The 20,080-nt window shown below is 35.0% G+C and overlaps 1 protein-coding gene across 1 annotated transcript in view; it reads right to left on the reverse strand.

Annotated features, from left to right (window-relative positions):
- The window catches only part of LOC129225949 (ornithine aminotransferase, mitochondrial-like), a 45,652-nt gene that overhangs the window by 17,625 nt on the left and 7,947 nt on the right, over positions 1–20,080 (reverse strand). Inside the window, exon 2 of the mRNA XM_054860501.1 lies at positions 13,194–13,421. Coding sequence (XP_054716476.1) covers positions 13,194–13,407 — 214 coding nt within the window. The 5' untranslated portion in view covers positions 13,408–13,421. The remainder of the gene's footprint in view (positions 1–13,193; positions 13,422–20,080) is intronic.

Consider the following 20,080-nt stretch of genomic DNA (forward strand, 5'->3'; position numbering starts at 1 on the left):
TAAAGTAAATCCGCCTTCAAGTACAGAATCTACTTTGACCCCGTAGGCGCTATTATTAAGGGATTTGAACTGTTCAAAATTGAACGGAAAATTGTTCAAATCAAAAAGATATTTTACATACAAGTTTTTCATCAAAAGCTTTTTCCTACAAAGTTTGTTTGAAGCAAATTCGCCTCACAGTTCGGAATTGCCTTGAATTTCCCCGTAGACGCTAATGTTAAGTTTTATTGAACTGTTCGAAATTGAACAAAAAATAGTTCAAATCAAAAAGTAAAATATGGGAATGAGGTGTCCTCGCCGAGATCTTTCGAACAAAAAAAAGTTTTGTCGAATCGGACTATTCATTCAAAAGTTATTAGGGGGGGACAGACAGACAGACAGACCGACAGACATTTTTCCCCATCTCAATACCCTACTTTCCAATTTTTAATTTTTCAATATTTATTTAATTATTTTATTTTTGACTTTTTTTTGTTTTTCACGATATTTTTAAGATGCATTAAGCCTTCTTTCATGTTTTTTTCTTCTTTTTCTGACTTTTACTGGGAAAGTAGGCTAAAAAGGGGAAAGTAGGTGAATGGTATATTCGTCAGTGATAATTCTGTATTAGTTACCAGTTTGAAGTCACTTTCCTATGCCGGGCTGATGAGTGCTAATAAGCACGAAACTGCAGTCCTCGACTGGAATAGACTGAGCTGGCGGTGTATTTCATGTAGGTGAATGGTGTTTGCTTAAAGGAAAATACGAATAACTAGTCAAATTTACAAAAAAAAAAAAGAAAAATATATTAACGAAGCTGGGGTAATGACACTCAGCAGACAGTCACGCTCACCCGAATTATCTCCAAATAGAACTAATATAAGTTCATAACTTGCGATTGGTTTCCGCCACATAGATAACATCATTGTACATTTATAGTGAAGGTATAGCCATTGTCGGAAGGAAGGCGTTTTTGTGAGCTCAAGTAATTTGTTTGCAATTATCTTATCATTAAATTTTAAACCTAACTAGCAGGTAAGTGTACACTCTTATTTTCAAATGATAATTAACCCATAACGGCTATTAAATATATACGTTTAGCCGCATGTTCTTCCTTTTATTTATTTTTGTAGTATCTTACTAATATTATATATGCGAAAGTTTGTCTGTATGGATGTATGGATGTATGGATGGATGTATGGATGTTTGTTACTCTTTCACGCAAAAACTACTGAACGGATTTTGATGAAACTTTACAATAATATAGCTTATGCATCAGAATAACACATAGGGTAGTTTTCGTCCCGTTATGGGGGGCAAAACCCCCTTAGGGGGACAATAAAACACAATTTTTGTATAAATTCTCTAATATTGGGATGAAAAAATACTTGCACATATTTACATTATATGTCCATCGAAAGCTCTGATTTTTCTGCTGAAGATGGCACCTGTTCGAAATTTCTAAGTAGAATAAAAAACGAGTTATGAGCTTTTTAGATCCATGTTCGAAGGCTTTCCTCAACTCAATACAGTATTTAGTGTATCATCTCAACTCCCTGTCGATAGCGACAATTGTTGTATTGTTGACTTTCTTTGCTTTTCGTGATTTTTCAAGGCTTTTCTCAATTCAAATCTTGAAGTAAGATTTTTGCACAAAATTGGCAAATAATACATGATTTGGCTGATGATTTTCCATTTAAACGGAACTTTAATGTAATTAATGGTTTTTATTATTATTTATGCTGATTGAACACTTACTCATTATCCAAACAACCAGCAGATCGCCAAAATTTTTGCAGAAAGATTTCCGTAGCTGATGCATTTGGCAGTTTTTTCAACGTTGCTGTTTTTGAAGCCGAAGACTACGTCATAATGTTTCTCAGCTTTCGCCATGAAAACAAAATGTCGCCAATCAAAGAATTTTCAAAAGACTTTTTTTACTGTGTTAAATAATCCAGCAACTAAATTAGGCAAATCCATAAACAGCACAAAAACTTCCATTAATTTTCCTTTTTGCACAATTTCAAACAATCACCAAATTTTATTGCTTATTTTGGTAACATTTCGGATGAAACTGTTTAGCGCCATTTTATGGTGACCAAAAATATCTCAGCATCTGGCGACGATATCTCTGTAACGAAAATTAATATCATATCGTTTTACAAAGTAAGGAAAGAATGGGGGAACATCATCGAAGATACCCCGAAACGACTTTCGCAAATTCGGTAAAATCGCACCAAGAGCCACAATGATTGAAATTTCCCGAAATAATTAAAGCAAGTATAAGGGGATTACGAGCGCAGCTACTTTTTTTTAATCACTTCGTACTTCATTAGCCATACAGAGAAGGTTTTAGACTCCATGTTAAAAAAAAAGTATCAACAGATTAATCTTTTTAAACATGAGAAGATTAATTTCATGTTTTTTAAATTTGTATATGCTTAAATATAGTGCTTTCGTTTCTAAATCAATACTACTTTGTTCTTTATACATATTGCTATTTTAGTTTTATGGGCAAGGAAGAAACTCGATTTTTAATCACGTCAAAAAGATGTGTTTTAAATTCTTTCACTGAAAGCAGAAAACAAAAGCAAGTAACTATTTTTTCTAATAATTATTACTGACCCAGGCAACGCCGGGTATTTTTGCTAGTTTACTAATAATAAAGCTGACAGTCTGTCTCTGGATCTCTGTTACGAGCATAGTGCCTTATGAATTTGGCACAAAATTAGTTCGTAGCATAGGGGTGAGCACCTCGAAGCGATTTTTCAAAAATTCGATTTTGTTCTTTTTCTATTCCAATTTTAAGCCATTTTACCGATCGAATTACCATAACATGGACACGTAAATTACCATAACATGGACGAGCAAATCACCATAACATAGATGAGCAAATTAACATAGCATATTGGAGAGATAGTCTTCATCCATTATTTGTATATATACAAGCGAATCAAATGACCTTTTAATTTTCTACTAAGGGCAAAGCCGTACGGGTACCGCTACTGCTTTATAAAGCCAATTACAATGCATCCAAGTCCAAAATGGCGATGAAGAGTTATGGCGCTCACGTAAGCTGGTCATTATATTATGATAAAAGCTTCAATGATTGAAACTAGCTTACAATGGTGAGTCTCAGCTGTATAATGTATATGATTATCTACTTCCAATTGAATAGAATATGTAGACAGAAATTTGTTGTTTTTATGGAGAATTCAGGATAGATAAATAAACGTGATAGTGAAAGTTTTTCTTCTACTTCTTCGGAAAGCTAAAAAAGGAACTTCCGATATCTTGAACTACCGATTACTCGAAGGTTTTAGTTGGTTCCATGGGACTTCGAGTTATCGAGAGCCGACTGTATGTGGAAAGTGGCAGCATGAAAGCCTCATTGTATTAACACATTGACTGCGTCGTCGACAGCTTATATATGGACTTCCTGCGCTCAATCCCTGTCGCCCAATCTCCCTGTCGCTCAAGTTGCAACTGTCCCTGTCATCATCGTCAACTAGTTCATCATCCGATAAAGTAACATATTTCACTGCATCTTCGAGCGACATATACTTACGTTTGCTTATTTTACGTTTTTATTGACTCCACAGACTACAGCACGAAAAACTCGCGCGCTATCTCGTTTGATCGCGCGCACGCCTGCTTGCATCAGAAAATGTTTTCATTACAAACGCAGTAGTGGCGAAATCTTGTGTTCTCTTTTTGAACCTTGTCTAAATGTTCGTCTACGCGCGGCAGAACAGCCAGGAAAGCCAATGGAATCCGCTAAAAAAATATAGCAACGTGTTGGCTGGAGGACGAGTTATCTCGTCCCTAGCGCATACAGCATAATTCTGGAGGACAAGTTATCTCGTCCCTAGCAGTCAATGTGTTAATCAAACACATATGTAATGGTGTCATACTTAAACGCTATATCCAAGCTCTGAGAGCAATAGGGAAGTTTTCAATTTTTCAATTTTATTTTTATATGATAGAGTAACATGTATGAACATCATAGGTGAAAAAATTTTTGCGATACGATAAGTAGTTTTTTTTTAATTAATTTTTAAAGTTCAAGCGCCTATGACGTCAGATGGCATAGGAAGTGACGTCCGATAGGAGAGAAACGCTAGCGAACCGGTTCCCATGTCATGGGAGAAATCGAAGAACGTGCATCGACTTCGAAGATGAAACGTAAAAGGCTTATCTCCTCGCGTTTCTGGAACATTAAACCTCTCATCCTCTCGGAAATATTCGAATTTCACCATTGATATTATTTGAGGAAGATTATTTAGATTGTGCTTTAACGAATCCGGCCTCCATAGTGTGTTCAAAAGGATTATTGAATTTCTAAAAAATAAAAATATCAGCGCACTCAAAATGTCCCTAGCGAAAACAAGGAATCTTCGGCGGAAGGCTGCCCATTCGCGCCCTGTGACGTAGGCTCGTGACGTTTCAGAAGAGCGCATTTTTGCGCGTGGATTTTTAAAAATTCATTAAAAATCAACCACGGTGTTTTAAAATTCGGCGATGGTGAATTTTTTAGTTTTGAGGGTCAATTAACGATATGCAATAGCCAAAATATGAACATTTAATAAGTTGCAACTTCCCTATCGGGCATTACCGCTCAATGCATTGTCTAATTTAAAAAACAAATTTGAAACTTTTATGCAAATTAGTTGTTTGCAATGGGGTTGTTTACTTCAGTCAAAAGTAGTACTTTTAGTCACTGAAATTGATAGAATAAGCAAAAAAAAAAAAAAATAATAATAATAACATGGACCCAGAAATTCTTTCATTTTCCCAACAGTTATTCTTTAATTAATTTTTTTAAATGTCCGATTTTTCAAACAAGGCGTGGTCTAGATGACGTCACAAATGATGCTTTTTGACGCATCTTTGTACCGCGTTTCCACGTTATGATAATCAAGAAGCGAATTAAATTGCGCTCTACGCTTGCTACCAACCCTATCGTTGCCAATATACGTGAGTAAAGATGCGAATTAAATATTTTGCTCTGTGAATGACAACACAGAATGGCATTTCATCATTTGTGATGTCATTGACAAGAAATGTAAACAATGAAATGTCACCGATTTAAGTAATTTTCTAAAAATATTAAACTTAAACAAATTCCTTAAAAAATGGTTAGATCCTATGTTTTTAAGCATGTTCTTTCAGAAAAAAATACTTTTAAAATATTGGACACGACCCCATTGTGAAGAGATTCACAAAAATAAACATAAGAATAACCAGAGGCACTAACAAGGAAAAATTGGGTGCTTAGCGAAATCTAAGATGTTTTTGAGTCTGTTGGGCACGTGATGACGAAAAACTCCTTTTAACATTACTAATTTATGCTAAAAGATATAAGCAAGGAATATTTCTTCTCATTGTTCGTATTTGTATGTGCTTTATTAAAATAGTTACAGTTTTTATATAATTAACTATTCAGTGGTCCGGTGTCACAAGAATAGATTATTTTAACGTTGTTTTAAAAAATGCATTAAATTAAATAACAAGTAAGAAGTGTAAGTATAGCCACAGATCAAGGATATATTTTGCTTGTAAAACGTGTATTTTGCTGAAATGCGAAGTAAATAAGAAACATTCTCCAAGTACTCATGTAACGATGCTACAACATTATGAAAACAAATTACCAACCTCTTTTATATAAAGAACTTCAACTATTTCCTTTTATCTCTTTGAAGTTTTAGTTTTCACTTTTAAGTTCACGATTCAATTCTTGATTATTCAAGTCTAAACAGTTCTCTTTATTTTCTGTTTTGCTTTTCCGAGTAATTTAGTTTCCGAATTCAAAATCTCTATCCGTCCATTGCGCTAAATATCATATATATTTTTTCCGGACTTCTTATTCCATTTTTTTTTTCTTTAATTTTTAAATTTTCTTTGGATAAACGAAAAGCAGCAAAGGAAAATAATTCCACGAAGCAGTTTTAAAAAGTTTATTATTTGATGTGCGTCTGGCTTAGAGAGCCTTTTATCGTCCATCCGGTCTTCCTTAATTTTATTTTCATTCAATATTCTTTCAGGCCTAAAGGGGGAAGGAAACGCTTTGGCAGTCAGAAGTATGAACCCTGATAATAGTACAAGCGGAAGTGATGAGAAACGAACAATGCATTTAATAAGTTAAAAATAACTATCATTCATGAAAACAAACTTGTCTAAGGCAACGTTATTGTAATCTATTTTCTTTTACAATAATAATGAAACAGCTTTGAGAAAAAAAAGAACATGAATTTCATGGTCAAGTATCAACAGTCAATAAATCTGAGGTGAAGAGTTTTAAAATGATTTATTAATTTTATTTGGAAGTTATGACCCAAAACATTTTCTCACTACGTATCCTCACCATCAATCATACATTTTGTATGATGCGTCCCGCTTTATGATATGGTAACGAGTGGTACCCGCACGGCTTTGCCCGTACTAGAAAATTAAAAAGTCACTTGGTTTCGCCTGTATATTTACAAATAATGAATGAGGAATTTCTCGATAATTTGCAACGTTCATTTGCTCGCCCATGTCACGGTGATTTGTTCGTCCACGTTATGGTAATTTGTTCGTCCACGTTATGGTGATTTGTTCGTCCACGTTATGGTGATTTGTTCGTCCACGTTATGGTAATTTGTTCGTCCACGTTATGGTAATTTGCGCGTCCACGTTATGGTATTTGCGCGTCCACGTTATGGTAATTTGCTCGTCCACGTTATGGTAATTTGCTCGTCCACGTTATGGTAATTTGCTCGTCCTCGTTATGGTAATTTGCTCGTCCACGTTATGGTAATTTGCTCGTCCACGTTATGGTAATTTGCTCGTCCACGTTATGGTAATTTGCTCGTCCACGTTATGGTAATTTGCTCGTCCACGTTATGGTAATTTGCTCGTCCACGTTATGGTAATTTGCTCGTCCACGTTATGGTAATTTGCTCGTCCACGTTATGGTAATTTGCTCGTCCACGTTACGGTAATTTGCTCGTCCACGTTACGGTAATTTGCTCGTCCACGTTACGGTAATTTGCTCGTCCACGTTACGGTAATTTGCTCGTCCACGTTACGGTAATTTGCTCGTCCACGTTATGGTAATTTGCTCGTCCACGTTATGGTAATTTGCTCGTCCACGTTATGGTAATTTGCTCGTCCACGTTATGGTAATTTGCTAGTCCACGTTATGGTAATTTCCTCGGTTAAATGTTCTTAAAATTGGAATAGAAAAAGAACAAAATAGAATTTTCGAAAAATCGCTTCGAGGTGCTCACCACTGTGCTACGAACTAATTTGTGCCAAATTTCATGAAAATCGGCCGAACGGTCTAGGCGCTATGTGCGTAACTGTCGTCCAGACAGAGATCCAAAGACACACACTTTCAGCTTTATTATTAGTAAAGATGAGACAGGTTAACTAAAGAGACATGGTTTCATTTGGACTTAAAAGTATATGTGTGTGACTGGACTTCCAACAATGCTGGACAAATTCTGACTTTTTATCCCCATCTCTTATTTTCTGAAATTTCATGTTTTTTCGAGCGAAATTTGAGAGCCTAGAGTTAAGTTAGTAAGTAGCTTTACTATTAGACAAACGATTGTGAAATTTTTAGTCTTCGTAAATTTCGTATTAATTTGTCTACTGGTAGATACTGCATTACCCCGCATTCACCGGGATGCCGCAAAATTCGGGGATCACCAAATTTTCACAAATACTTGCCTGGTCTTTTCCTAAAGCAAACATTTAAGCAGTAAGTTGATGCCCCTAAGCCGGTACTAAAAAAATTACCATAGCTGTTCAATAAATAAAAACTAAACTCGTCTCTCTAAAAGGAACCTAAAATAATTTATTTAAAACAATTATGAACGAATCGCAGGAACAATGATTGCTTCTGAATTGATTACTTTATTGGCAAAAATTAAATCCGTCAATAATGACCTACCATAAATAGCAAGCACATATTATATGCAATACACAATTGGAACTGGAAGGGGAAATTTGCCTTTTTATTGTAGCAAAATAAACCTCGAATTTTCCGGCATGCCAGAAAATTCGAATTTTTCGGCATGCTGGTCTACCTCGCATTTTTTTCCCGACATGCCGGCTAATATGCATTAAGCAATACAAAAATACGAGTATGTTATACAGAAAGGTGCTCGCTAGCAATGACATTGTTTGGGGAGATTGGAGCGCGATGAAGTTACGGCAGCTTATTAAAACCACTAGGTTAAAAGAAGCTAAGATGTACACTTCGTTTTCAGATGCGTATAATGAATGAGTCTCAACACCGGTGACATTGCTGGTACATTTCAAAAAGTTTTTTAAAATGTCATAATTATTGATTAAAAATCCTAATTCAAAGTTCTTTCTTGTCCCAAAACTCGAGCAAAGTAACTTTTCTAACTGGTGCGTAGTGATGCATATAAGACTACCGATTTAACCAATAGTACAAACTAAGGCCCCTATATATACGAGCCGGTGCATCAGCTTAAGATCAGCCTTTTTGGATCAGAGTGCGTGTATGAGCGGTTGTCGCGTTTGAGTATTGTTTACTGTGAGCAATTATCAGCGGCACGTGAATTGTTTATTAAATAAAGTATTATTTTCAGCAAATTTGGCGAAACCCGAAACTTTGCTCTGGTAAACCTCGCAGCACAACAATGCAAAATTCGATCCAAAATGGCTAAACTTAAGCTGATGCGTCGGCCTATCTATATAGCAGCTCTAGTACAAACGATCGGTTTAACCAATAAAATCAAACTATGCATATTCAGACTGCAAAAAATAGTCAGCAAAAGATCATAAATGTTTTGAACGTATTGTAGAATTGAAGTTATGAGAATGAATCAATCAAAAGTAGCATTCTACCGTGGTAAGGCAAAGGGCGGTATCTGCAGAAATCAGTTTTTGAGATGTCTGAAGAAATGCGTTTTCGATTTCACTCTAACAATAGAGAAATGTTGGAATTGGACTTTTGTTTCATACTTTATTTTCATCGGAAATGAATCAAACAAGCTTGTGCAAAAAAAAAGCATAGTACAGTTTTCTTCTCAGAAGTACCACTATTGTTGCCGTTGAACGCAATGATTTATCAAAGTAAAAAGAAGTTATGTTTCTTTTCCAGTTAAATTAATTTCACACAGTAGCAAATGTTAAAGAACGTATGAAGCTTTCTTGCCCGCACGGCACAGCACACTTGTCAGCTGTCCGACGCGGAAATGATGGCGTCCTTGAAACTCGCCTGTTCGCCTTGTTTACCTTCCTTGTAGTATTCAGTTGAATAAATGAAGATGAAGGACAAGGTCGTGACGCAATGAAACTAGAGCTTGTTCTTCAAACACTTAGAGATTCACCACTTCACTTTAAAAAAAAGTCTCCTAGAGACAATGAATTCTAAAAGCCAAATATAAATGAGCGCTTTTACATCGCAAAAAGCATCCATGCAGCGGCACAAATACAGTCGAGATCCCCCCCCCCGCAGTAAATATTTCCAATACCCTACAAAAGGAGCTGTATGACCAGAGCCAGAGTCCACCAAGAGAAACTTTGGAACGTAATAACAGACCCAATGCTCCTCCTGATAACCAAATATAATAAATTATGACATGCTAGGAACCCGTCCCGAACTTGTTCGGGTTGAAAAATTATCCGTCTTAAATTAATATTATGCAGATTTTTTTGCATACATAAGACAAATTAAAGTTTTGCAACGAAATTATTGGAATACCGCCTTTAATTTTAATAGAATGAATATGGGCTCTTAAATGTGTTCTTAAGATTCTGAGAACGTACAGAGTTCCTAGAGACGATTTTAAACAGGCTTAAAATAAATCTGCATGCGTTCATCAAGGGAATTACATACAAGAATAGTTTGGTAAGAGTCACCGGGAAAAAAGCGAAGATGGCAGTGGCACCTCTCTCAATGTTGTCTTAATATTTTATTTCTTTTAGAATCCCCGGCTTCTATATTCAAACAGTGGCTCATCGAACATCCGTAATACATTATGGAGCAGACCTTTTGAAGACGCTATCCAAATGTCCCATTTTTTTCTTATGAAACGAATGGAGTCTTTCTGAAGAGGGACATTCAAAGAATGTAGTTTAAATCTGGAGTGGTCGGTTTTTCGACCACTAACTAAACTTGCTGTAATTAAGTAAAAAGAAAAAAACTACATACCCAGTCTGCCTGTTGATTTTTGTTAAATTTATTAAACTTTTCTCAGTTCCACCGGGTATGCCGATTAACATTAATTTGCGTTTTGGTATCACAGTTGAGTCGCTGATTGGTTACTAATTTGGTTGCGTGATTGGAAACGTACTCATTTAGTTGGTTGCGATCATGTATCAATCTTGTCCGGAACATATAAACATACAAAAAACTGCTTTCTCTCTTCATAAAATTAGTATAGATGCCACTGTGCAAGTTTATGCCTTTCATACAAAGAATTTTTTTGCTTAGGTGCAGCGGTTCCGGAGATTACCAGGAACATATAAACATACAAAATAAACCCCTTCTCTTTATAACATTAGTATAGATAAATAACCTCAAAGGGTAGCCCAAAATGCATGCAAAATTACAACTTTTAGAATCACAGATTAATATCGTTTATTTGCATTGCTTGAATTCAAAAAGAAATTTACTCGAAACGAATCCCACTTATAGTTCATTTGAATAAAATTTGATGCACTAACATTCTGCGACTTAAAATTGATAAACTGGTAGCGAAGACAAACTATTGGTTTAAAAAAATAGTATAAGTTCATACATGCATAATTTATAGCCTAATATGTCACTCAGTAAGAATGCACCTTTCATGTTGTGAAAGAATTTTCAAATAGCTACACTGGTTCCAGAGATTACCTCGAGCATAAACATACAAAAATTCGCCCTCTCTCTCTTTATAATATTAGTCTAGATTTCGTGATGCTGACGTGATGAGCCAAAGCAACATTTAACGGTTGTCGAGTTGTCGTTGACTTGCTATAGTGCACTAAAAGCTCCGAGATTGAAAATGCTCCAAAAATAGATCTTGCGCCCCCCATCCAGCGAAAGGTATAAATTTTACTTCCAAAGTTATACCTAAAACAAGATTTCTCTTTTCACCATATTCTGTTCTACTTTCGCTTGGTTACTGCCGTAAAGGTCAAACTAAATAGTTTATTAGACCTACATGGCCGTGGTGTTCTAACCCACCATTCTTATTTTGAAATAACAACGAAAGCTCGGATAAAGGTGATTGTCACGGTTGATTTTCAAAAAATTTCGCCCAACTGGTCAAAACAAAGCTCCTTTTTGCTCACATAACGTTGCCAAAATAAATATTGTTGAAGCTTAAAATTTAACGTTTAGTTTTTAAATTTAAAAAAAAAAACCATTAAATAAGACGAATAAAATGGAAAAAAAATCCACTAAATAAATGAAGTGAACAGTTAAATAGAAAAACTTGGGATGTGTCAGAAGGTCTATGCAACTGCTGGGTCTGATTTAGCCTTGGTGTATTTTTGATTCTTTCTGTGTTCTATATTCGTTTAAATTTAATTTTCTAAGACTACTTTTGAATAACTGTTACAGTCTTTGTAACGAGAATAGGCGTGTTAAGGTCAAATAACTTCCCCCACTCTCCATTCTTTTCCCCCTCTGGTTGTCACTATGAACTTTTCCCCCACTTTGTTTCTGCCAGGGCTGCGGAGTCAAAAGAAAAATGACCCGACTCCGACTCCTGGATTTTGAAACGACTCCGACTTTATTTTTTCAAATCCCCTCTCATAGGAAGGGGGAAAACCCCTAAACAGAGATGGAAATATTAATTCCTTTCTATGAAATTTTCATGTTGTATTTTATTGAACCCTACGGCACATATAACGATATAAATTCAATTTGAAAATCAAATTATCCAATAGTTGGTATTTCTAAAGTGAGATGACTTTAAAATCCCATTTTAAAAAAATGAAAAGGAATAATTTGCTCCCCTTTACTGTTTAACAAATAGATGCTGATCAAATCATGTGCTTTCAATTTTTGAAAGCTGTAACTTGTGAGAAAAAACAAACTTTTTACTGAGTCAAAGAACTTTTCTTGAGAGAGACCCCCCCCCCCCCCCCCGGGTGACACCTCAACTTCATTTCAGAGTTTATAAAATTGAAATACTTTAATTCTGAAAAACCTTCCCAATAATAAATCTTGAATTTCACCTTAGAAATTTCAACGACAATATTGCACACTATACTGCGGGGAGAGGTCGGGTACATGTACCTCTGGAGCAAGATTTACACAAAGTGTGGTGGTATACAGCTTTGTACGAATAGCTTTTACAGTACCAACATTTATTGGCTCAATTTTTAATTTTTCTGACAGCTCTAGAATTAACCTTAAAATGAAAATTTTAGGATTAACTACAATCATTGAGTGTTGTAACCAATAAATCATGTACTGATTTTATTTTGTACTTTTTAGCCATAACCAAGCTGTGTCTTAGATAAAGTCTTTAGATCTAAAAAAACATTTATATTTTATCGGATCATTTGGACTTGCGTTTTCGTACCAACACTTATTTGAATTTACCAAGCATCCTCAAAGTTCCCGACTTGGTCAAGCGACACATACACTCCTTTTACTATTTTATAACTGAGATCGAGGTAAAAATATATTATTTTTCTTAGAAAGGGTTTACTCAGAAAATGTTAGGCAACAAAACTGTTTGCCGACAGTTGCTATCAGTTAAATCAAGTTAAAAAAAAAGTTAACTATGAGACGGCGTAAGTAGTCTTACAGAAAGTTCGATAAGCAATCAAGCCAGCTGGTTGCCACAATTACAGTGATTTTCTTATTAATAGGTCTTTTTACATGTAATCAAATGAATTGGTAGTTAGTTTTTTAAAAAATGCAAGGAAAGTCAGTGAAAATAAGAAAAAAAAAAGAAACCCGGAGTCGGCATGTTTTTGAACGACTCCGACTCCTTTACTCCAAAATCAGTCCGACTCCGACTCCACAGCCCTGGTTTCTTCAACACTTAACATTTGCAGAAGCAACGTGGGGAGAAGTTCATTGCGCCGTAACCCTGACAATCAGAAGGGGGGAAGTTATTCGGCCTTGACACGCCGATTCTCTTTACATGAACTGTTTTAGCCTTGCAATTTCAGCAAGGCATTTACAAGCCCAAGTAACTAATAGTACCTACATAAGAATTTGGGGGGAAAGCTAAAATGTTTCCTCTTACCTTCTGCTTTATGAATGACTACTGGAAGAGGCTTGTAGTTGTGAGCTCCGTATTTGTACTCCCGATCCATGACTTTCTGAGAGTTTAAGTAGTAGAGTGGAGCCTCGGAACTGCCTACCTTGACAGAGGCTGCCGTCGACTGAGATTTCGAAGCCGCTTTCAGAGTCTTCTTTAAGGGGGCACGCAGCCTTTGAATTGTTTGAGGTTTCAGCATGTTGAAATTTAATGCTGCGAAATTTGAAATATTCACTTCAATTGGCAGAGAAAAGTTTAAACAGAAAAAATTGAAACTTAATAATTATTTCAGAGCTTAATTTCAATTCACAAGTGCACACATTTTAATTTGATGAAAAATGTATTTCAAACAACTAATTTTGAGAAAACACCACAAGAACTTTTTTTATGCATATAATCTTTTCTAGTGAACTAAACAGATCTTTCCGAAACTCAAATCATGCAACACATCTACATTTTTTTTTAAATTAATGTATTTATTTTATTTATTTATTTAACTTTTTTTGGCCGCAAAAGCTTATTTGAGTGATGAACGACGGCTACATCCATTACACAGATTTTTTTTCCACTACAGTAATTTTAAAATACAAAACAACTCCAGATCCTTCCAGCTGAAGATGGTATTAGACACGAGATAACACCTTAAGAACCCTTAGTAAGCAATAGAAGAAAAAACTGAAGATTAGAATATAGCTTGACCACCGTGAGATTGCAGATGAACTGTAAGAGGAAACCAAACACTTCCTTTTGTAATCAACGAGAACGCGCTAATAGTGAAGTTTTTATTGCTCGTGCGATCTAGCTAACCCAAGCTAGAGCCGCTATATAGACAGGCCGACGCATCAGCTTAAGTTTAGCCATTTTGGATCGGATTTTTCATTATTGCACTGCTTGGGGTTACCACAGCACAGTTTCGGATTTCGCCAAATTTGCCGAAAATAATACTTTATTTAATAAACAATTCACGTACCGCTAATAATCGCTCACATTGAACAATCACCAAACGCGAACAATCGCCAGAAAAGACAACCAATCAAACTCGCGCTCCGATACAAAAAGGCTGATCTTAAGCTGATGCGCCGGCTCGTATATACAGGGGCCTTAACCCAAGCTATTACAAAAAATGAAGTTTTCCGCTTCCGGTTCATCTCTCTGTGTTCAAGCTATAGCAGTCAAGAGTGAAAAAATCTAGAACGAAAATTAATTTTAATGAAAAATATACTGTTAAACAGGTACTCAAATAAAAAAAAAAAAATAGGAGTTTACTTTCCACTAAGACACTTTTGGAAAGTAAGAAACAGACAAGAATTCCCCATTTTTTCTTAAAATCATTTAAGTGTGAAGAAATCAACAGTACTATATGACCTAGAGAGCTTATCAAAGATAGGTTGGGAAATTTAAAATAGCAGTGTAAAGATCTTTACAAATAAAAAATATTCTAAATACGCGAAAAAAAATTTGATAACAAAGGTGAAGTGTCACCGGGAGTATTTCTTTTTTTTTTACCATTTTACTATCCAAAAACACATTATAGCTCCAAAAATTTGCAACCTTTAGGTCCATCATCAAATCCAAGTACTATTTCCATTTTTTCAGGAGTTATAGATCTTCAAGGATTTTTTAAAAAGTGGAATTTTCAAGGGACTCTTTTCAAAGCGGTCCACAAATTTACTGAAGACATTTGAATTTTCCTTTTTAATTTTTCGATAAAGCCAAACTCTAGCTAAAGAATCAAGTTTTACCCCAAGGGCATTGGATTAATTCTTTATGTACAGTTTTTCTTCCTGGGGTGGATCAAGAAACCGAGTAAACCTTAATAAGGTTGTCCATCCAACCGATTAAACTACATGTAGGGTAGGGAGCCCTGGTATGGAGTATCATATAGAATCAAGTTTGAAAAAAGTACCTTTATTTGTTGTTATTGTAATTATTACGAATACCACTCGGATCACCAAGCCCGAGTAGCAATTACTATTCGATTTAAGGCAGTGAGGGATGGATTGTATTTTAAGGAGCACCATTAAGTGGAAGTCTGAATTCACTTAAGAATATAATTAATTCTTTAAAATAGTACTAAAAATCATTTCATGTACTGAAAATAATTGTAAAAAAAATTGTAACGTAAAGTTAATTACATTTTTTTGAACGTAACTGTCAAATCGGCTTTTACTATCTGTGACTGAGGAAATTAGATTGCTGCAATGCAGACAAAAATTTGTCTCAATGGCTTCAGTTTGTCTCAATGGTCGCCATCAGGGCCGTCCGAAGAGCTAACGGCGCACTTTGGCTCAAAACGACAAAAAAGTGGAAAAAATTTAATAACTTTGAATATTCTCAAAAAATGCTTTGGAAAATTGTTAAAATTGTTGTATGGTAATATTTATCTTCATGCTTGCTGATCGTATTCACTGCGAAACCCCGATTTTAAATCCCTCTAATCTACGTTTTCCCCACATTTTACGTTTCTTATCATCAGGTCCCAGTTTTTCCGTACACTAATAATATTAATTTAACCTGGATGGAAAGTTTGTTATTTATGAATTTCCCGCATTTAACGTTTTCCCTTGGCAGTTTAAAAAAATAGAAAAAAGTTTTAAAATTAAGAAAACTGTTTCCCTCTGAGCATTTTTAAACATAATCCACTCTATTGAAAGTTAATCCATGAAAACAGAAACGCTTCTGCTCCATCCGTAGCTGACCTTATGGATTTTTCTGCCGCCAATAAAGATGAACAAGAAGAAGAGGAAACACAACTCGTCTCTTCTTTCAATACTGCATTTAAGAGCTTAATAATAGTGAAAGACTATTTTTTGAATCATAAAGACCAGAAAAAAACTTTGCAAAGTGTTCCAATCCTGGAAGATGCTGTATTTACTTTGGATTCAATAACTCATTATTACTATTTTCAACCTAAACGCCCGAATTCGCCTCGAGTCGTTGTGATCCTATTACTTTCAGTTTTTGAAAGCGGATTTTAATTTCCGCGAAATCAACTGATTATACAGATTTTTTTTCTACATCTTTCGCAAACGGGAGTATCGTGCTCTCCCCTAGGAATTTTAGCCCCAGCTTTAGCTTTTGTCTTCCTCTTCTCCGGTTCCGATACTAATTTCCTTTTATCGTAGTTTCTCAAAGCTCGGTTCTGAGACTTAGTAAAATAGAAATTAAAACCATACACTGTTTCCTCCATCGTGAAACTCTCATGGCAGAACTTATCAGATGAGCTGAAGTCAACTTTGGCTGAAGTCGTGAAAATCGTGAATGTCATAAAATTGAGACCGCGTAATTCTCCCCTTTTCTCCGTGAAGAAATGAGGGCAGATCACCACTCCCTACTTCTTCATATAGAGATTCACTGGCTTTCGCGTGGTGAGGTACTATCAAGAATTTTTCAATTGAAGGACGAGGTACTTCAGTTTTTGATTTTAAAAACGAAATGTAGTACGAAAGTTTGTTGCAAGACAAATATTGGCTGGCAAAACTAGCGTATATGACTGACATTTTTGAAAATCTTAACGAATTGAACCGGAAAATGCAAGGACAGTATTCGGGTTACATATATGGACAAGCCAAACGGGTTCAAATTAAAGATTCAGATGTGGAGAGAAGAAGTATTTCGAGGCTCCTTATGGACTTGTTCAAAGGGACCGCCAACATGGTATGTGAAGAGAATGGCATGGAAGAAAAGCTGCTGAATGTGGTGGCAGAACATTTAGTCATACTTCAGGACAAGTTTAAGCACTATTTTAAGAATAGTAATATGGAACATTATGACTGGATTCGCGATCCATTCTCTTCATCTGCGGATGCATCAGTTAACGACCTTTCTTTGAAAGGTCGTTAACTGATGCATCCGCAGGAGCGAGAAGAATTTATGAACCTCAAAAGCGACCGTACTCTTAAACTTAAGTTGAGCGAAGTGCCTCAGGACGAATTTTGGTTGCTGGTTAAAAATGAGTAGCCCACTATCTCTTGTCTTGCTATTGATGTGCTGCTACCATTTTCGACTACATATCTTTGCGAACTCAGCTTCTCAGCTTTCGCACTTATAAAAAAACAGTAAGAGATCATCTCTTAAGAGCCTGGATCAAGAACGTGTAGCTCTTTCCAGCATAGAGTCGAACATCAAACGCTTTTGCAAAAATTAGTGTCAAACGGAAGTTAGGCGCTTGGTTTTAGCTTCTTACTTGCTTCTTTTTTGAAACATTATTTGATAAATTGTTTAGCTGAAGTGTGCACTTCAATGACATGTTTGACAGAAATATTTTGAAACATATGAAGCATAATTTTCTGTAAATAGCTATAGTTTTGTTGTTTATTATCAACCTCAATACATTCGAAATACTTGTGCTTTCTAAATAAATTTAAATATACTACGTTTGTTATAATTGTTTTATTCATATGAAAAAGTCCCCCCGCCCCCCGTCTTTTTACCAGTTAATAATAAAAAGATTTCTATATTACCATTGCGAAATTAAGTTCAGTGTGCCCCGTTGATCTAGAAATTTCTTAAGTGTGCCGCAAAGTAAAAAAGGTTGAGAAGCAATGATCTGAACTGGTGTGTACAATAATGGTGTGTACAATAATGTAAGCAACCTTTTTTAAAGATATTTTTGATTCCTTATCTGATTGTTCCCATATTTTAGGTTTTTTGATTTGAATTGATGTTTTCCCATATTTTATGTATTTTATGTTTGATTCAGGCCTCTGAGAAACGTGAAATCGGGGTTTCTCTGTAGTTCAAATTCATTTCTGTTTTTAGTGAAAAATATAAATAAAAACAGTCGTATGCCACACGCAAGGTTTATTTATTGCAATTGATACCCTTGAACAATATTTTCTGGCAATGTTGACAAACTGAGAACAGCTTTATACTAGAATGATTTCGAAAAGGAAATCAGAAATTTCAAACTTTTAATGATTTTCTAATTTTATTGTTTTATGAACAAAATGGTTATTTGACTTTTTATATAGAATTCTGTATGAGTTTTAAAAATTTCTTTCTCATATGTATCTTCTTTAAAGCCAAACGGGTCCGAAAATTGTTATTTTCAGGTTACTATTGCATTGCAAGTAGAATAATGCTCCGCATTAAGCCATAACAACGTAAATCTGTTTTTAAAAAATCCTCTATATTTATTGATAAATGTTTCAAAAGCCCTAACTTTCGGAAACAGTAAACAAACGTTTTTAGGATCTCCTGCAAAGTATTGAAACTGTGACATACGTTAGTCTGGAGCATGTCAAATTCGATGACCAATTTCTTTGATAAAAAAGTAATTTACCCCCGTCATACCGTTACGAGTTATTTTCTAACATGCTATATTGGTATTCATAAACAGCGAAGATCAAACAAAAACATCTGCCACGACTGCAGTCTTAGGTGGTCGCAGTTAAAATGTTTTTTCTTTACAGAAAGGATTAAACTATTGATATATGTAAATTTTAGCCCACCGGAAGCCGCCGATAAAAGTATATTCCACAATACTTTTCATTATATTTTTCAGAAAATAATGTTTTTTTTATTTCAGGTAGTTTTCAATTTTGATGAATTTTTAATTACGATGTAATATGCATCCTATAAGTGTGAAAAACCAATCAGAAATGACTTTTATTAAATTTTAGTCCTCCTTATTGAACGAATGAATTAAAACTGAAGTATAAGGCGTACGTCCGAAAAAAGTAAAAACATAATTGTTCAACAATCTCGGCTTATTTTTGTAAAAACGATTTTTTTTTTCAAAAAACTCATATGGAGTAAGTTACTACAACTCAAGGACTAAGTAATTACGGCATGAAATATTTTTTATCTTAAAACTTAAAAATGGCTATTTTTTCCGCCCTTGAACCACTGTGCGGCGCCAGGGGCAAAAGTTTCCTTGTGCCCTCCCCCCCCCCCCACCCCACCTATACACACAGAAAAATCAAGTTAGTTATAACATCAATGCATAATATACTTTTTTTTTTACATATTAATGAACAGAACAATCAGAGGGCTATGCAATGAATCTGTTTCGAATATTTGTGAAACATTAATGCCCCAAAAACTTTTCATAAATGGCATTGTTGAAAATCTGAATATTTATCTAGTAAAATGTTATCCTTCTAGATACAAAACAAACAATTAAAACTGAGCTGGTTATTCATATTGATCAAACTAAGAACACGAATTTTTGCTGCTTATAAATAGAAAATGTATTTATAGAAGTAAATTAAATCAAAATTATATTTCAATCTGGACCCATCCAATGATTCTTTTCAAGAGTTTTTCGGTTTTATTTGTACCAACTTAAGGTGACTGCGTCAATAGACGGTTTAAATAATTTCATTAGTATCGTTCATTAGTATCGCTTTTTTCTTAATCAAAGTGCTTAACAATAATTGTTCTGTTGAAATTAATGATCATCATCACATGAATTAATGAAAGTAATATATTTTTAATAACTAAGTCTACTTCATTTTGGTGGGAAAGATTTTTCTAATTGCTAAATGCCTTTCGTACGTTTTAAGGTCATTGAATTAGTTTTTGTATAGGGTAGCGATCGAAAGATAGTTTTTATAACTTCTATTTTTCGCTTAGTCACTCTATGACTAGTATCGAAAGCTAATTTTGTCTTTTAAGACATATCCTGCATCATTTTATAGTCAAAATCATTTATAGTTGAGGCAAACTTAACTTGGTTGTAATGTTGTGGTTAAGATCTGCAGAGCTTTCATAATGCTGCCAGGTTAGGTTTTCTCCTACTATAATTTCCTTAATCTGTGGTTTCAGTAAACTCTGAAATTAAGATACGCGTTCCAAAGCCTGAATAACGCACGGTCCTGATGATCCGTGGAATTTGGCACTAAAATTTTTTGGGCACCAAAACAGGG

The sequence above is a fragment of the Uloborus diversus genome, chromosome 7, assembly GCF_026930045.1.
Source record: "Uloborus diversus isolate 005 chromosome 7, Udiv.v.3.1, whole genome shotgun sequence".
Lineage (NCBI taxonomy): Eukaryota > Metazoa > Arthropoda > Arachnida > Araneae > Uloboridae > Uloborus > Uloborus diversus.